We start from the raw sequence: 20198 nt of genomic DNA on the forward strand, positions 1-20198 counted from the left end.
CACTAGGCCGCATCGAGTAAGTTCTCTCCTCCTACATCATGCACCTAGGAAGCACAGCGATGAAGTGTTTTTCAAATTATCGAAGTATGTAATATGATATTTATCAGATACCGATATAGCAACCAACTTATATATATTCCTTATTAGTGCTATATAGCCAGGGACCAAGGCAACACACGCCTTTCGGCAAGGAACAGCATCCTTACACTGTGTTCTTGTCGGCTGTTCCTTCGGCATCCACCTTTTCCACTCTAGAATAAGATTATGGAGTCTGCACTTAACAGGATAGGTTTGTCATTGCCACCTTGTTCAACTAACTATCATGAGAACTGAGATCCTGTGTTGGCAGACACATTTGTAGGGGAAGCTTGAAACGTAGGCAAAGTACTTGAAGATATTGGTCTAGTAGTGTAAGACCCTGCTAGATCCCTAGAAAGACCAAATGGTCGAGGGTTCGATTTCTGGGAGCTACACTTGTTAGCTCTGCAATCCCATGCTAGGAACCTCCTCTGGATGACTAGATCAATACACCAGTGTAGAATTGAAATGATTCAAATGAAATTCAAGTAGTAAAGAAAATTGTACAAAGAATAAAAGTGCCCTCTATTTAATGGAATAATACTATACTATAGTGTGTGCATTTATACATTATTACTGACACCAATTAATGTGCATTTAATGGAAGAATGTTCAATTCTGGTGAGTGATAGTTGTTGGGAGGATCCGTCACGAACCTCGAAAGAGATTAATTCCTTATTAAAAAAGATGACGGAATATCCTTGGTAGTACAAAAAAATGGAATAATGCTGTGTAATACTTAATTGATACATGAGTACAAATGTATAGTCATATTAGTGATATAACCAAAATTAGAAGTTGGTGCAGATGATTTGGCCAAATTTATCTTCATCCTTATCAAAGTTTATGACCATATGAATCTTTTTCAAATTGTGTTTATTTTTATTTGTGATTTGACCAAAGTGGACATGCACATTGACAATATTAAATTTGTACCATTCCCTACATTTGGCCATTAGATTTTATGTTATAACCAATAGTATTTTTTCGGATAAAGAATTAATTCATTTTGACTGTTATTCTCAATAATACCACATATTTGCTAATAGCTTCAAAGACATCTTTAATCACTTAGAAGTTTATTGTAGTAAACATGTGAACCGGTGGGAAGCACATTTACTCTCACACTTTTTGTACCATTCTATATACTGTTATCTTTGATTGATTGAAAGAATATTATTGAAGTTAAAATTGTAATTATTAAATATTTTTCTAGTCAATTATACCTCTTAACGCATGAAGTAACATAAAACAGTGAGACAACGAATGTACTCCCGAACTTGTGTGTCATAAGAGTTGTTTATAACATTTGTCACTAAGTTATAAACTGCTGATCTTTTGAAATAAATTTGAAAATTTGAAAGTATAACATTTTTATGAGTTTAAAAAATATAATTTTAATTATTAGTTCTAAATGTTAAATTTGTTATAAATGCTAAATTTACAACTCCATAATTTTATTAAAATATGTAGAAAGAATTAACATAAATATAGAATAGAGTTTATAAAACTGCTATTTTGATTTGTTAAGTTAATTGTTTGTCTCATTTTAATCCTTTCGTTTTTCACCAAAGTTTGGTCCACGAGTTTATTTGCATTTTCACAATTAAATTCATAATATTAGTTAACTAACCTATTTTACCATTTTATAAAACTAATAAAAAAAATTAGTTTTTCTTTCCAAGAGCCCAAAATATTGCCTAAGGAGCGTTTTTTTGAGTTATAAAAAAATATTCGAATAATATACAGATGTATTTATTTCAAGCTCGGGTATACAATTTTCTTATGGAATAGTTTGTGAATATTTCATTCTCATATCTAAAAATTGTAACTTTCTAATTGTACATATTATTCCGAGACTTCCTTTTTATTTAAATTTACATGTTTATATATTATATATGTAGTGTAAACTTACGTAACGATGAAGGGGTAATACTTTATTTTTATTTATGTAAATGATGTTATTTCTTTTCTCAACTCTATTCTTGAATTTGTAGAGATGTTATATTCATTCTTCTAATCTTTTGATTCCTTCTCTACTTGAGGTTAATATAAGTAACTAAAGAATATTTTCTATAATAAATACTTACTAGATAAAATTCAAATAGAAAATTGTGGTTATGCAATTGTATTCTAATACTATTTAACAACTTAGTTATATCACATCAAAAAAAATATTAATCATGATTTCTTACCTATATAAGTATAGAGGAGATATCTTTTTACACTCAAGTTAAGTTATATTAATTACACTCAATCTTAGTCATTGATTTTCTTAAATCTTGCGGACCAAATGGGTGAAATTTAAATGTAATTTAAGATTTCTTTTTTTCTCATCATTTATTTCACTCACTCGTTTGGTTTGCAAGATTTAAAAAAACCAATGGCTAAGATTGATATAATTAGTATAACTTAACTTGAGGTGTAAGCGGATTCCTCTTCGTAACTATAATAATAAATAGAATAATATTTTTAGAATATAAGTATTTTGATAATTATATCCCCTATTTTTAGGAATATACATCATAAACAAATATGATTTCAAATTATTCTCAAGAATGCCAACAAAGATTTTCAAGAAATATAAATGCCAACTACACATATATTTAAATATACCCAAAAATGACATGATAATAGTATTTCTGAAAATGTGATTCTTAAGATTATAAATCTATGCCCTAAAAGAAACACTCAAATGGAAAATATTTTGAAGAATCAAAAGACAAAAAAATATATTGAAATATCAAAGTGAGATAAACAATTCACTTAAGTAAAAAACAATTTTGGCAATGAGAACTGAGTATAAAGAATTTCCTTATACTAAAATATAACTTATTTTTTTAAATTCATTCATTACTTTGTATTTTATTTCCTTTCCCTCTAGAAATTTTTATTTAAAATATATTATAAAAAACAATAAGATATATATCCATCAATGAATAAATTTAAAGAGATAAACTATCTCATTATATAAGGAGATACTTTATTCGTATTACCGACTTTACAGGATCCAGCTGTAGTTATTTATTAGCTGTTCTTGACTTGTAACCACGTCATGCCTCATCCCAAAATTCTTGGATCAGGGAAATGCATGTGCTATACCCACTCTCTATCTCAACTTTGACCATCTTGTCCTTCAAAATCAAAATAAACTAATTAATAAAACCTAAAAAGATAACTTTTTTAATGTTTAATTATTATTTCTGTATGTGTACGTAAGAGAACCACAACATGTTCACACACAAGTTACACGTTTGATAAATTTATTATAGTGTTACACGTTTGAGAATTTGTACCCAAGTTTTTTATTTAGTTTCTAAAAAAATCAATTGTTTATCTTATAGTACAAGCTAGTTCCAATTATCATATAGTAGAAAGTATATAATACTTTAGACATTCATTTAGTACTGTTTATGTGGTATTTGAATATATGTTGAGTATATTATATGACAGAATCAACATATTCTGACATTGGAATCTTACTAGAATCTTGGATTACAAATAAGAAACACCACTTGTTCAACTTGAACTTATTGAAATGATGGTTCATGGAAGTAAACTTTCTTTGTCCTGTATGTTTTCTCGTTACTTCTCGATTAATATTTTGTCAATAAAAACATAAAATATTATGACATATTCATATAGTTAATTATATCTAGTAAGATAAAAAATTAATGTGGTTGTTATACTTTTTAAGATAAAAGTATCTTTCAAACTTGAAACTTTGTGTAATAAGATAAGTTTTGTTTATCAACTTTGGTTTAAATTTATGTGACTTGTTTGCACATTTGTTTCAAGGGTTGAATGCTGAAGAATTAAGAATCCATGATTTTTTTTTGTCATTGAAAATTGATTAAAGAATATTCCTATATATTATTTTCACTTACTACCCAATTCCAAATTCTCAACCCAATAAAATATTATATTTTCCAGCCATCTTTATTTGGTGGAAAATTTTCATGATCTCGCTGTACTATACTTAAAATATACTCAATATTTCATCATTAATATTTATTTGAACGTGGTGAAATTATTTAATAGAAAAACTTTTGGCGTAAGTGTGGAAAGTTGGCACACACTAAGCACAACTAGACAAATTGGTCATCAACTTATTAAAAAAGTGCAAATTGATTCAATATATGCATGCATACCAAGGAGAAAATCATTTCCTATACTCAAAAGTTCAGTAATGGATATGAAGGTCAATATAATTTTGGTAACTTTTAAAATTATTTTATTTAAAATCTAAACTGTTAGTTTTTTTCTCATGGCACTTGTTATGGTCTTCACCTAGTACCACTGACGGATTTATGACCTAGACAGGGTGTGTAACATACTTAAAAATTAAAATAATATATGGCATCCATTATAAAAAGATGAAAATATTAATATCAAAATTACAAAATTTAAATATATTTAATCAAATAAATAACATTTCTTGCTAAATACATTTAATCAAATAAATAACATTTTTCATTGAGTAATCAATTCGTAGTCAATATTGTTGAACATTTCTTGCTAAATATAAGTCACTAGACAATCATCTATTCATGCATATTCCACTCGATTACGCAACTTATTTTTTCACACTTTTTATAGTTGAAAAAACTTTTTTTATAGTTATATTGCTAACTTCAAATGAATATGAACTAATGCGTAAATACAGATGAAGAGTCGATAATAATTAAATACAGATTAAGAATGATATAATGACAATGTATATAACTCATACACTATCAATGCATACATTTTTTATATAAATAATATACATATTTTTAAAAAAAAATTAAGGTGTGCATTTGCATCCCTGGAATCAACATAACTCCTCAGTACTAAATTCTACAATACTTCAATTATATTTTATGTTCAATTATGTTCCATAAACTAATGTAACATTTGGTTCTCATGCTTTGAAAAAATGAATTGTATAAGAGAGAAATTTCTTTTTAATGAATTGTTTATTTGGTATATTATTGGCTAGTATATATCAAGTGGAGGAAGAACCAATTCCTAAGAAAGATGACTTCAAACTTTAATAAAGTAACATGATATATTAATATATGATCCCCTCTATCAATCATGGAAAATAACCAATAAGTGGAGAAATGAAATAAATAAAAAGTGCATTTGAATGAGATTGATGTGATGTTCAACGATTATAATAGAAAGGAATTTCATGTCACTGATGTTAGCAATAACTAAGAGGAATAGAGAAAATTATTGCCAATTTTTCAATTATTTTTACATGTTTAAGAAGGTTGCGTGGAAAACATTATGCAATTAATTAATACCTCCTAAAATAAAACGACTTCATTAAATTGCAAAAATTAAAAAATATAGCCTGCCTCATTATCTTCATAAAAAATATAAATTTTTTTATGTCAAGTTAAAATAATAAATAAAATATCTTAAAACTGATAAATTATGTCCACAATTGAGTAATTAAGGAAATGCTAACTAAATTATTTATAGGATAAAAGAATATTTGTTCTCTCTAATATATCCAATTAGGATATCACAATAATAACTAACAGTATAATATATATTTACTGCTCAATATAAAGATTTATACACAAACACTATTTTATTTATAATTTAAAATGAATTATTTTTTGAATAGTCAATAATTACTAAATATAAATAGTGAATAATGTATAAAACTCATGCACTCAGTAGATATATTTTTTTCTCAAAAACTAGTCTGTTTTCATTTAAATGCTTAGTAGAAATTAAGATATGACAACATGTATGCATTATTGATTTTGGGATATTCCCAATGCTTAATGTAGAGCCAACAAAAACCAAAGGGGCCATTTGACAAGTTTGCCACAAAAGGAAACTTGATACTCCTTTTCTTCCAAATAATTAGTAGATCTGCTAAATATCAACTTGTGTATTTTGTGTATAGTTATTATATTATCTATTTTCTATTTAAATTATTTTTTTGAAGAATCAATGATAAATGATAATATATAAAACTCGTATATTGTTAGTACATACTTTTTTTTTCCTAATAAGACTTATCATTACATTAATGATTAATAAACTTTTGAGTGACTGCTCACAAGTGAATAAACACTATATTGTTTATCTATCTTTTGTATCAATAATGATCTTAGTTAAATTCAATTAGAAATTTAGAATTAGAGTGTAATATCAATTCATTGTCAATATATTATCGATCATTTTTTATATTACTTTTTTAAAAGTCAATAATTATTAAACATGAATGATATACTGATAATCATACACTGAAGGGACATATTTTTCTCTTATATATAGTTCAAATCCCACTTATTTATTTTTTGGCCACATTAGCAAAGAAGTATACATGGAGACAAATGTGAGAGTGGAATATATAGAGACACAAATGTGAGAGTGGAGGACAAAAGTGCATTTTCCCCCAAACTTTATTATAGCCTTCAAAACACAGCAGCCTTAAGCCTCCTTCCCAACTCCTTTCTGAAACATAGAAAGATAAAAAAAAACCATTGTCAGCGCTTAACAGCCGAGTGTACGAGACTTATACTTAGTGGAGTCTGATAATAATAAATGGGAAAATGCTGTTTCCAGGATTTGAACTCATGATCTATGATCATGAAGCAACGATTTTTTTACCTCATGAGTTGCCTGTCAAAGCCTGAAGCAGCCAAGAGTCCTCTATTCTCTTCAGCTCTTCTGAGGAGATATGGCATAACCATCTCAACTGGTCCAAATGGCATATACTTACTAACCTGAAACCCTGCATTGCTCAAACCAAAAGAAAGTGCCTCTGACATTCCATATAGCTGTGCAAATTCAAGCTTCTGGTTAACCTTTCCAATCCCCAATTCATGTGCTTTTGCTGCAGCCAATTTCCCTACACATCATCACATCATACACATTAAAATAAAGATTATGTACACCTTAGAGTAAAGATGTGGCCTAATCAAAACTCTTACCTGTACCAATTTTGACTAAGAGAAATTGAAAAAACACGAAACGGTTCCAAAAAATATTAAATATAATTCAAAATAGTCATTAAGTGAGAAATTCGCAGGGGTGAAATTTTTTAAGGATTAAAAGTGAATATTTACTCAATAATTTAAGAGTTACCAATATGGTCCCTCCTAAATTGACAAACATATAATGGTCTATCAAAATTTCAAATGTGGATCAAAGTAGTCATTTTTAGGGTCAAATTAGTTCTATCAGGTGTTGTAAAACATGCTAAAAGTACTACTTTGACCTATATTTAAAAAATTTAGGACCATTTTGAATATTTTAATTTTTGAGGAACCAAATTGGGTAAGTCGAAAAACGAGGGACTAAAATTGTTATTTACTCTTAGTTTAACAATATGAAATTGAATAGACTGAAATATCTAAGTACCTGATTCAACATTGTGGGTTGCAAGAACCACATTACCAGGTCCACTGGCAATCTTCTCAAGCATAAAAGATGAGCAATCATTGAAGCACTTATGTGTGTCCTGAATGGTATTATGAATTGGTGATGCATACCCCAAAGACTCAGCCAATTTACTCTCTAATGACATATAAGCACCCCTAACTAATTTATACCCCATTGGCACTCCCATTTTCTCTGCTGCTTTTGCAGTTAACAACAACCTCTCTTTAGCATCTTTCAAGTAAGTTTGTATTGTTCCAAACACAATTGGGTTTTCATCTTTGTTGTGCATTATGGCTGAAGAGTATGTGAAGTAATCAATAGCTGGTTGAACAGTGGTGTGTTCTGCATCAACCAATAAGGGAATATTGGCTTGTACACATTTTTGGCATAGTTCAAGTAATCTTTGGTTTGCAAGTTCAAGATCATTTTCTTCTTCTGGTGTTAGAGGTTCTGGTCTTTTCTGAGTGTGGTATAATGGACTTGATTCTGCAAAGATTGGAAGGGAATCTTGTTTCCATGGCAGAATGAATGATGGGTCTTTTTGTTGCCATCTTAGAAGGTCACTCATTCTTTCTAGAAGCTTCAGTGGACATATTGCAGTGATTTTCACAATCACAAAGCTTACCTATCATATCAAAAATTAAATTTGTACACACTATAGTTAGGTACTTATCAATCACACACCAACTTATTCATACACTGTGTGAAACACATGAATTTTGTGGTACTTCAGAAATTGACAAAGAAATTATGAAAACTCTAGTCACAAAATGGAAAAGGAGAAAACAAATCTTGTAACCCCATTTCTAAGGGAGTATAACTGATATCATGCCCTTTGACATTTTTTCCGCTAATTGTCGTAATCCTTATTTGGGAAGGATCCCCATTCATTTCGAGGACTATAACATGACATGAACTTCATCACTAGTGACATCAAATTGAAACATACTGAAAGCATGTCTGATTCCTCGTATATCATGAGAATATAATACATTTTCACTGGTAAACCAATCATTAATAAATAAAGTACTATATTTTGTTGTAAGGTACCAAATTGCAAACATCATTGTCCTTGGCTAGGTCAGGTGGGACCACAGCAACCATAAAACATAACTGATGATGCAAGACAAAAAGGTAGATGACCTTAATTGGCTTCCCTACATGGTGTCACCCACTTGCATAATCAATTCATTCATTCACACACAGAAAGAAACAACACATTCAACTCAAACCCATATCCATAGTACAATATATTATATGCTACTTGCAATAAAAAAATCATTAGTCTTACATCTTTCAATATAAAAAGTTATAAAGCAAGCGTGTTAAAATAATTATATAATTTCGTTCACGAACAAAGTTATTGATATAAATATTATACATTATTAAATCATAGGCTTATATGATTATGAAACAAAAAATTATAAAAAGAAAATACAATATCTTTCAGAACGAACTAAATTAACACGAAAAACATTAAATCCAAATTAAGAAGTTTTATAATTTTGACTTTTACGAAAGAATAAAATATATCATCATATTTAATCATTTTCTATAAAAATATTTTTAAAATTGAATAATATAGTACAAGTGTCGTATTTTTATTGGCCGGAGAAAATAAGATAAGTTATCTCATGTTATTTTATTCTCTTTTTTGTAAAGCTGTTATTTTTTTTTTTTCAATTTATTAAGAGATTCTCCAGCTGAAAATGAAATTTAAATTCAAATCCAACCTAAAAATACATCTTGACCTATTAATAAGGCAAAATAACAAAACACGTGCACAATTGATTTTAGCTTAATAAAATAAGTTGGGTCTTTCTGATTATGATGCTTCCAAAAAAAGTGATTTTGTAATAAGCTCAAAGTGAAAAAACTTACAGAATTATACGGAAGCGATGTGCTAACATCAACGGTGTGAAGGAAACCCTTTAGATTACGATCACATCCTTCATTATCATGCGCATCTTCAACCCCATAAACAAGCATTCCACGTAACCCAACGCCGTTCAACCACCGTATACTCCGGCCAGCATCGGCGGCATCCTCGCCGGCGCAAAAATTCTCAAAGAAAGTTTTCTTAATTGATGACATCACCAAATCCTTCAACACCCCCTTCTGCACAAGCTTAGACTTCATGATCCACATTCCGAAATCCACCATGGGTCCCATTGCGGTGGCGTGGATCACGGCGGATGAACGGAGTAGCTTCGGAGTGGAGACGGGGGCGAAGAGTTTTTCGGCATCGTCGAAGTTCAGCAGCGGTGGGTTGACGGTGGTGGAGGGTGGTTTTTGGTCGGCCTTGTCGTAGAGTGACGGTTGCGGAACAACGGAGGAGGATATGATAGAAGGGTGAGCGGAGTTGAGTGGTTTCGTTGTCGCGGTTGTGGTCGCGGTTGCAGTATTATATCGGATGTTCTTTAGAATTCTTGGAGGGATCACACGGGTGGCCATTCAAATGTTCAAGATCCTTTTGTTTGTTATGTATTGCTGCTCTAGTATTGGAGATGATTCTTTTCCGATTTTTTTATCGGCTTTTCAGAAAGTGCTGAATTGCTAATAATCAAAGATATGATGTTTTTTTTTGTGTAGTGAGGTATGGGAGGTTAGAGGGGCTTTTATAGAAGAAACTAAAGTTGGGTTAGGTTAACTAAGGAAAAGTACAACACTATAATGTTATACACATTATTTTTGGTTTCCCTTATTATAGTTAAGATTCTTTTTTTAATTCTAGAAATTTCGTTGCCTATTGATAAGGATTCTAGTTGATTAGGATAAACTTGTAAGAACAAATGATTCAAATACAATTAATTTTTTAAAATCAATTTTGGAAATAAGTGATGTTATATAATTAATTAGAATAAAAATATAATTGGATGAAAATAAGATTGTTATTATGAAATAAATATGTGTAGGATTAATAGTTGGAAATGAACCATTTTTATAAAACTTGATTAATCAACACGACACAAGTGGTGATAGTTTCTTTTTGGTGCATACACAAGTGGTGATAGTTGAATGAGAAAGAAATAGAAGTATAGATTGCCATATATTATATTACTCACATATAAAGACAAAATTAAAGAGTTATAATTAAGTTAATTACTAAACTTTTAGACACTCTTAAAAAGGAACTTCTAGACATGTATCCTTTAGTGGGTTGATAGAAAATGATAAAAGATTGAATGAATTAGTTTTTCTTATTTATTTATTTATAACTTCTTAATAATATTCGAAAATAAGGAATAATGTTCTACATTTATTTTCATGGTGTTATTGAAAAGGATAAAATTTATAGTTGATCCACAATAATATGAACATTAGGAATGTGTGTAACATTGGTGTTGGCTAATATATATGGAATAGATTCGAGGTATGATACTAGCATTGATATCAATATAAGGTGTGACATGAGCACTAGAATAGATTTAAGGTGTGATACAAATACTAGTTGAAATTGAAGTAAGTTATGTGATAAGTATACTCTTTAAGATAGAGTATAATAGTTCTTTAATAATGGTTGTCTACTTAGACAATGAGGCAAAATACATGGTAGTACATCAAGTTTTTTTCCAGGAAACTCCAAAGTGTACAGTTCAATTGGGTTGAGTATTAAAGAGTGTAATTATTAGTAAACTTTAGTGAAGAAGTTCTCTTGTGTTGAAAGTCCTCATATCAACGAATAAGTAGACATCATATTCCATTGTACGACAGTACAAGTTTGGAAAAGCTATACTACAAGTTTTATTAAGGGTTAAGCTCTTGTTGATAATGTCAAAATTACTCAATTAACTAAGAGTAAAGGTTTTGCTTAGATTTCCTAAGGATAGGAATATTCGCCACTAATATGAAGATTGTTGTATATGATAACTCATAAATGTCTCAATTGGCCAACATGGCCATATATATGAATATCCTTATATGCTTTTTAGTGTTAAACATTGGATTTAAGTAGAAAACTATATATTATTATATTATATGCCTAATGGTGCAAAAGCTTATAATCTTATTCTATAATAACTTATTGGTAACCGCACAATCTTCCAAAAACATAGATATGATTGATAAATGTTGTTGATAAATTATTCTTATATTTTTCTCTTTCTTTTTACTCTATTCTTATTCTATTGCTTATTTTCAATGATTCCATTGCAAATCAATAAGTGTACTAGATTGTGATTGAAAACAAAATGAATGTATGAATGAATTGTGTGGTTAAAAAGAGTGAGAAACAAAGTAGGAAAGGTTAGCATTGTAAACTAGATTCACCTTGGGAAAGCATGGACAATTGGGACATCACATGGTGCCCATCTAGTAATAAAGACCATCATCCATGTTTATAAATTAGGATTTAATACTATAAAGTTTTTTATATAACAAATATATTTCATATGTATTACTTTATTTAAAATCGATTATGATTAATATTTAAATAGTAAATGATGAACTAATGACATAAACAAATATCTTAGGTAAGTGCATAAACTATTTTCTTAGAGAGAAAATGATGTACACATATATCAATAATGTAAGAGTTTTTTTATATTATTACTATATCATTTATTATTATCTTTTAAATATAAATAATACAAAATAAATGTTAGATAATGTATCCCTGTATATAAATCTTCCACTAAGATTATACATATTATACTCAATTTTTCAAGAGAACAAAATATATCCTTATACAAAGAGATAATTAAAATTATAACATTTGTATTTAAAAAAAATATGAATGTAGTAATCGAAAGGTGTATTGTTGAATTCCAAGCATATATGAGTTGGCGACTAAGTCGGTGGGACATAGAGATAGAATGCTTGCGTGGATCCAACAAATTATGTCTTATTTTAAGATATCAATGCCGTGAGCCTTGGCCAATGCTAGGTGATGATTATTCCAAGTTTTATATCAATTATTCTTCTTCTTCATTCAAATGAGACCCAATAAAATTGGGAATCAATATCCACTATAACTATAATTGGAATTCTAAAGATTCTTCTATGTTGATTCATTCAAATTAATTCCTACATCTACTCTTACTTAATTAACTAACTTTCCATTCAATGCTTAATTATCTCATTAGCATCTTATCCTTAAGATGTGTTTGGTTCAAATTAATGTCCAAACATTTCAATTTCTTATTTTATTCTACGACTTAGAATTTGTTTTTTGATGATTCAAGATGACGATGATACTGGTGGATCTTACCTCATCATATTCATTTATATTTAGACATGTGTTTGTGTAGCATTTATCTTTACTCTAAACTCGTTCTACTCATGATCCACTTTTAAAATCTTTAACTCAATTTTCTGTTTATTTAAAATTACATTATCCAGGCATGATATGTTAATGAAAGGAAATATTTAATGTTGTTGGGCTAAAACACCACACATTATAAAGGGTTATATGCCTTGTGCATCCTACCTTCTAATTTTCAGCATCACTTTAAATCAAGTTCATATTTTAAACTCACATCTGAGGTTTAGTAGAAATACACAAATTATCCTTCATTTTTTATATTTATACCAAACCCATAATTTATATATATTATACTTGATACCCTACAACAGATATAAGTGTAATTTTTTAAACAAAAAGTGATAAATTTAATTAAGTTAAACAAAATATGATATATTATGGAAACAAATTCAAATAGTATACGAATCAATATCTATTTGTTATTTTTGATTCGTTAAAATATAGTATAAAAGTGATTTAAACAGTATCTCCTTAAAATTATTGATACATTTTTTAAATGACCAAAAATAATGAAGTGATACTAACTCTTATACTAGTTGGACGTGTTTCAGCAATATATCATATTTTGTTTAACTTACTCACATTCATACATTTTTTTGTTTAATATCACACTATTTCTTGTGCAGAGTAAGTAGTATAATGTTTGTATATAAATAGAGGGCGATTTATGTAGATAAGAAATAGTTTGTATAATTTTCTTAAAATTCGTGAGTATCGGTATAATTTACTCTCATATATATTTATATATATATATATATATATATATATATACACGCTTTTGTAATCATAAGAATGATCTTTGAGTTTAGATTTTGAAAACAATATCATATGTAACTACATTTCGGTAATAATTTGAACACGTATTTATTTACTTTTACATGTTTATTAATAGTTATTTATTGATTTATGTTTTGAAAATCTTCATCTTCACCTAGGTTTTTAAAAAGAAAGGGTCAAATAGCCTCAAATAATTATTCACTTTTCTGAATCCAAATTTGAATATTTATTTATAAACGGTAGCTTAAGACATTTCATTAACCTTTTAGCTTGTGGCATTATTATCACATATTCAATTCGGACATTAATCTGAAACAAATGAGTGTTCAATCAGATGAATTGTGCATTATTATCACATTCCATTTGTGTTCATTTTGTAAAAGAATTTAATATATATATATCGACCGACAGTGTAAGTGATTTTTACATTATTATCAGCAAATCTACATCATTCATATGTTAGCTACAATTAACTTTCAAACAAAAGTATTACAAATTAATGGTGGATGATATACTGAATAAAAAACTTTACAATGTTAGTGCATACATTTTAAACTCTGAAATTTGAAAAATACTAATATTTTTGTTATACTCTGTCATTATACATTCAACTATATATACAGGCAATTCCAATTCAATCTAGCCACAATTATTTATACAAAAGTTATGAATAAATAAAAAACTAAGCCCTTACTACAATTGTTCTAAAGTTATTTAAATAATTTAAATATTTTGATTGGCTTTGCTCAATAGCTAAGATAGCAACAAGCCATAAAGCACTTGAATTGTGTGACTCCATTTTGAAGGAATATGGATTAAAATCATGCCACAAATCTTAAAAGTTGGTATATTCTTCAGTAATGGAGTTTAAGAGAGAAAGATAATTTTTTTAGTTTTTTAATTTATTTTATAGAAAAAATAATTTCAAATTAGAATCACCCGGTTCGACTCTTCAGTACCGGAGAGGATCTGGACCCAAATCTTAATCCGGAAGAACAGAGATTGCAGTCACATGCCCAACAGAAACATTGTTCTCACATTGGTATACCTTAGAAACCAATGGTGTTTCAAACAATACAACATGTACCTTGAGAAGTCATTAAATTTAAATTATGAATTTCTAACAACATCTTTTCCCCAGACCTACACAACACATAAAAACACTGGGGAAACAAAAATCCCATATACTAAAATTCTTCGGAGCACATCCTCTATCGCAAAAAATGTACCAGTCTATATGCTACTTGCTATGATTGGTCAGAAAAATTATTTAATTATTAAATTTTTAACTTCAAATACATTTTTCCAACCAATCAGAAGTGACACACTTTTTCGATGTGTTCTTCTCCATGAACAATCAAAGAATATGATATGACTAAGGTAAAAGCTATCACTTTTATAAAAGCCAATTGACAGTAATGTTACCAAGCCATATGAACAATGGGAACTGAACCAAAGCAATAAAGAGCAAGAGATAGTGGTGTTTGCTAGAATCAGAACTCCTAACCTCTGCAAAAAGGACCCTCTTCATTGTTTTCACCAAGAATACTCCCATGCATAAGCAGGTCCATGGCATCAAAAAGTAGTAGGCGTAACCCGATATTATTTTTCCGAAAACAGCCAAACATATACCAGTGAATGTATACCCTGCATATGCTATAATGTCCAGAAGGGGTCCTTCCCCACAGCCCAATGAAAGCAATGTCACCTTAAGCAGTGAAGCTTGCATAAACCAACCAAGTAATCCCTTGACGAATAACAAACTCAAAGCTTCGGGACTAAACCTGGACATAAATACAGCGTCATCAAGAAACTTCGAATAACTATGGAGGGAAATGGACAGAAAAAAATGAGTCACATAAACTAAACTTAATTCTCATTGTAACTTGTATAAACTCAGGATGTAAATTTCAAAATAACCTTGAAAATACAATTAGCAATCTTGGAAACAGCCTCTCCGCTAGCAAGGGTAAAACTACGTACGCTTACCCTTCCCAGATCCCACTAAGTAGGAGTTTCGTGCACTAGGCCGCCTTTTTAATCTCTATAACATCTAAGAAAGTCAATACTTCTCTGGCTTACAATATAGTTCTTACATCCATTTTTTATGTAGAGTCACCGCCAAAATATAAAAATACTGGAGCCAAACTAAAATCCGGAAAAGGCTCCCAAGTACAGCAAGAAGAAAGTGTTTTTCAATGGTTTACCTATAGTTTTTATTGGTCCTCTTGTACCTTTAACTATTTGGTTACCCTCCACCTAATATACTCTTCTTAGTAGTACTTCTATGGTCTTCTCCTTAAATGGTCAAACCACTTAAGGCAAGATCTAAAATAGGTGCGACCCCTACAATCTCTCTTATGCATTCATTCTTAATCGGTTAATAATAATCATATCATGTATGTTCACTCATCTGCAATTTTCACATCTAAGCTAGTGTCCGTGTGCTTCTTGCTGAACTCAAATTCTATTTTATTTCTATTTAAACATGAGCCATGAGCTTCCAAAACTTTTCTCTGCAGTTCTGCTTTCAATATGTTTCCTCTCGGCTCTCCCACTAAGATTATATATCTGCAAAAAACATGCATTGTGGTATGATCTTGGATATCCGAAGACAAGGCTGGCTCAATGTGTAAACCTATTAAAAAAGGGCAGTCTAGTGCACGAGATTGGTAATTATACGCCATCAGAGAAAAAGCTCACATGTGCAAAAGAAAAAAGAAAGGGGCAGAAACTACAGTCAATCATAGACATAGCCTGGCAATGACAAAATTCCTTGCAACAATGTTCCACACTTTTAACAAAGAATTATCTGTTTTTATAGCACTAGGTAGGTGGTGATTTGTATTACCCTCATCACACAAATCTTTTTCACACAATGATCTTCATTACAGAGCAATTAAAAATCACAGCACAGAATTGAGTAGTTAGATGGACGAAAACGGATTTATCTATTCCTTTAACTTCATCATATAGTTGACAACATTATTACTGTCATATATGTGCTGAGCTTTAACACTGCTGACATAGAGCGGAACTTTCGGGAAAATCCCTATTATGCACACTTCAAATAAAACTTGCATTATAATAAAGCAAGATAATTTACAATTCACAACGAACAGTATAGAGATATAGACAAGGTCAAGCACTAACAGGGTGTAATAAAGTAATGTTGCTACCTTTACCTTTGAGAAAAATAAGTAGAACACATGTCAGTAGACTCATGCTATGCTATGGGATTAAGTTAGAGAAACAGGAAGAGTATTTACTTTCCACGAAGACCCAAGGAGAGACCGGCAAGAATAATGTAGGTGCCAAATGCCATTAGTGGAATGTACAGATCTGGTGCATTTATGTCATAAATTGGTGGTTTATATGAGAGTCTACCCCCCACAGGCTCAGTAATTCTAGTCCAGTGACCCTGAACCAGAAAAGATAAAAAAAATATAAAGCCGGGAAGAAGATAAAATAACATGATCAAATGAAAATACGAGTATCGCAGAAAAGAATGACATTACTGCTTACCCGGTGCAGGAATGGGAACAAAACCACCTTCAATTTGTTCTTAACATAATGGTCGTTCACTTGAAAGTAGTATTGGGGATCAGAGAAATACCGACTTATCTGTAATTCAATTGGAAATATTAACTTAAATTGAAAACACTGGAAGCAAACTTAAGGCCACTAAGCTAGTTAGTATCATTTTTTACCTGCATTGGTTTATCCCTCCAAAACCAGTAAAGCATAAATTCACTGATAAATAATCATTGTTGACAGATTTTAAAAGTAAATCACAGAATTTAAAATTTTCTTCAAAAATTTAAATGACAACTTGATTTCACAATGCAGATACTAAAGTGATAACTTATGCACGACAATCATTTCCGAAAATCAATACATAAGTATTGCCGAGGTGATACACCAACTGCTTACAAAAACAATACTAGAATGGTACTTACATTGCTTTGAACATACTCAGAGCTAGATCCTAATATTTTTCCTCCATAAGCACCCAATCCACCTCGTATGAGTCCCGAACCAGCAACATTAAACGCATTTCCGAAAGGATTAGGTTGTGATGGTATCGAATTAGGTGGTACTCCGGGTCGTGATCCAACATCATTATACATTCTTACTATCATCACAAACAAATATTCAATCAGAAAGAGAAAAACAAGTAAATTTAAACTATTTTTTTGTTTTAACACTTAGTATGGGAATGTTACTATGTGTCTCAAATTATTCTGGAAACTTATCCCATAAATAGTGTCACTTCATGTGCCATAGTTGATGATTGGTTGAAAAAATGTATTGAAGTTAAAAATTTAATAATTAATTATTTCTATGACCAATCACAAAACAACAGTACATCGAGTTGTACATTTTCTGGGACAGAAGATGTTCACCCGTGTAAATGTACCCTCCCCAAAGACCACGAGGAGTCTCGGGCACAAGGTCGCCCTTTATATCTTTATCATAACACTCAAATCTAAGGCACTACACAAGTATTTGGTCTAGTAGTGTAAAGCATCATTAGATCTTAGACGTGCCAAAATGTCAAAAGTTCGATTCACGTGAACTATACATGTTGTAAGGTGCACAACCCGAAAATGATTAGTTCTTACCATAGGATGATATATCTTTAGTTATACAAACAAAACTATTGACTACTGTGGTCACTACGCGGTTTCAGTTTCAGAGACTACTATCAAAACTTTAAGACTGGCGGACACAGATTTAAAATCTTCTTAAACAATAAATCAACTCTTAATCTTAATAATAATGTGCCGAAATATTAACATGAATAAGATAAGAATATAAAGCAAAGCAAAGAAACGTTTTTTGACATGAAAAATATAGTGTGATGAAATGAAAGCGGAGATGGATTTTAAGAGAGAGAAATTGATTGATTAAGTGAAACGCAAACAAAATGGAAGGAATTGAAGCATTGAAAAATGAAAAGGAAAAAGTGAGATTGAAAAAATGAACCTTTTGGGATAAAGATTGAGAAGAGAAATGAAATGTGGGTGAGATCTGAAATTGAACTCAGAGATGAAGGAACCTTTGGAATTTAATTTTTCTTCTCTTCCATTCCATTTTCTTAGAGTGAAAAGATAGTGTTTTACAGCGTCATTATATCTTTTACTATTCATTTTCAATGATAATTTAAAGAATAATAAATATATATTAACTGTGTATAAATCTTTTAGTTGTCAATACAAAGATTTTATACTCTTTCATATTATTAAAAAGGGAGGGATTTTTGGTGATGATCTCATATTTAGTAATAATATTTATGTATTATTAATATACAAATTCATATATAATTATTATTTTATTTAACATTCATTTATATTATTTTTAAAAAATTAATGATAAAAGATACTTAATATACTCATATATCTACACATTTTTTCCTCATACTTCAATGCCTCTAAGGATGGTAATAAGATTTATACATATTTTAATAATTTAGTGATAAATTGCTTCACTTCCCTTTCAAATCAAAATGAAGGCAGGCAAAATCATTCATTTTTTTTTCCTCTTGTTTAATTAAACAGGAAAATATGTGTACTAATAATATAATAGATTTTATTATTATTGTTATATCATTCATGACTTATTTTTAATTATTATTAACTTTTAAATAAAATAAAACAAATGAATAGTAGATAATACATTGATTATATATAATTTTTTATACTATACATTCTTAATTAAGCCATAGGTTAAATTTTGTTTTATTTTCACCCCTCCATTAAAATCTCTTCTGCTCCTCTAATTTGTGGAAAACTTACCTCATGCCTCATTACTACGAACCCGTTTTAATAAGTTTCCGCAAATTATAATTAATATATATCATGAAGAATAAATCATGTTGCAACATGATTATGAAAATAATCTTTATTCTATTATAGTTGTGGTAATAAGCGGGGGTGAGGATGGCCCAGGTTAGGATAGGTTAATACTCGTCCTTACCCGATCTTAAATATTCGTCGGGTTCTTTTTTGAACTTGGACTTGACGTTAGACCTGAAGTTAATCTGATCCTAAATATCGATCGTATCAACATTTAAACCCGATCTCGACCATAGACCTGATTAAATATATTACATACTTATTTTAGATAAAATCTCCTTAATATTATTTATTATTATGAATATGTGATTTGACATATAAAATAATATATGTATATATATTATTAATCATATACATTTGATAAAAAATTAAATAATTAATAATATTTTCGACAAAAAAGTGACATTAATTTGCACACATTTGAATATACACACATGCAAACAAGATGATTGAGCGATCATGGAACAGGTCGGGACGAATCATGTTTGGTCCCTACCCGACCCTAAATATTGATCGGGTCTAATATTTGAATATGAACTTGACCCTAAATTTGATGAAACACAACTTTATTCGGGTCTGATCATGATCGAGCTGTATTGGGTGAGTGGATAGGGTCGAATCCTGCTCACCCCTAATAAAAAGTGATTTGAGGCCATTTAAAAAAAAATACAAAAGAGTTAAATCAACTTTGAAAATATATGTTCAACACTTGTGAATGTTAGAAGATAGCATTTTTCAAAGAAAAAATTATATTTCTCTTCCTTAAATAATACTTCAAATAGTATAATATTTATATATTGATAATAAAAATTTATACATAATCATTATAT

The 20198-nt window shown here is 29.7% G+C and overlaps 2 protein-coding genes across 3 annotated transcripts; both read right to left on the bottom strand.

Moving 5' to 3' along the window:
• Positions 6362–10057, bottom strand: LOC109336535 (proline dehydrogenase 2, mitochondrial-like). The gene is made up of 4 exons (XM_019573196.1): positions 9352–10057; positions 7450–8095; positions 6697–6937; positions 6362–6540 (listed from the first exon to the last, which is right to left on the bottom strand). The coding sequence occupies exons 1-4, from the start codon at positions 9922–9924 to the stop codon at positions 6501–6503; spliced, it is 1500 nt and encodes a 499-aa protein (XP_019428741.1). The 5' UTR covers positions 9925–10057; the 3' UTR covers positions 6362–6500.
• LOC109335093 (protein YIF1B-A-like) lies at positions 14479–18590 on the bottom strand. 2 transcript variants are annotated; one of them, XM_019571161.1, is made up of 5 exons: positions 18505–18590; positions 17470–17647; positions 17036–17134; positions 16780–16931; positions 14479–15294 (listed from the first exon to the last, which is right to left on the bottom strand). In XM_019571161.1, exons 2-5 carry the CDS (start codon positions 17638–17640, stop codon positions 14907–14909), a joined length of 810 nt encoding a protein of 269 aa, XP_019426706.1. In that variant the 5' UTR covers positions 17641–17647; positions 18505–18590; the 3' UTR covers positions 14479–14906. The 2 variants fall into 2 exon arrangements, with proteins under 2 accessions (XP_019426706.1, XP_019426707.1); XM_019571162.1 differs by having other exon boundaries at positions 18517–18584.

Source organism: Lupinus angustifolius, chromosome LG20, assembly GCF_001865875.1.
Source record: "Lupinus angustifolius cultivar Tanjil chromosome LG20, LupAngTanjil_v1.0, whole genome shotgun sequence".
Taxonomy (NCBI): domain Eukaryota; kingdom Viridiplantae; phylum Streptophyta; class Magnoliopsida; order Fabales; family Fabaceae; genus Lupinus; species Lupinus angustifolius.

Bases quoted from the DNA above. Each gene is read 5' to 3' on its own strand.
- LOC109336535 (XM_019573196.1), bottom strand. From the start codon at position 9,924: ATGGCCACCCGTGTGATCCCTCCAAGAATTCTAAAGAACATCCGATAT. The intron at 6,938-7,449 runs GTACTTAGATAT...GATGATGTGTAG, and splicing joins AACCCACAATGTTGAATCAG to GGAAATTGGCTGCAGCAAAA. The intron at 6,541-6,696 runs GTAAAAAAATCG...TCTATGTTTCAG, and splicing joins TTTGACAGGCAACTCATGAG to AAAGGAGTTGGGAAGGAGGC.
- LOC109335093 (XM_019571161.1), bottom strand. From the start codon at position 17,640: ATGTATAATGATGTTGGATCACGACCCGGAGTACCACCTAATTCGATA. The intron at 17,135-17,469 runs GTAAGTACCATT...ATTGAATTACAG, and splicing joins CTGAGTATGTTCAAAGCAAT to ATAAGTCGGTATTTCTCTGA. The intron at 16,932-17,035 runs GTAAGCAGTAAT...TTTCTGGTTCAG, and splicing joins TGTTCCCATTCCTGCACCGG to GGTCACTGGACTAGAATTAC.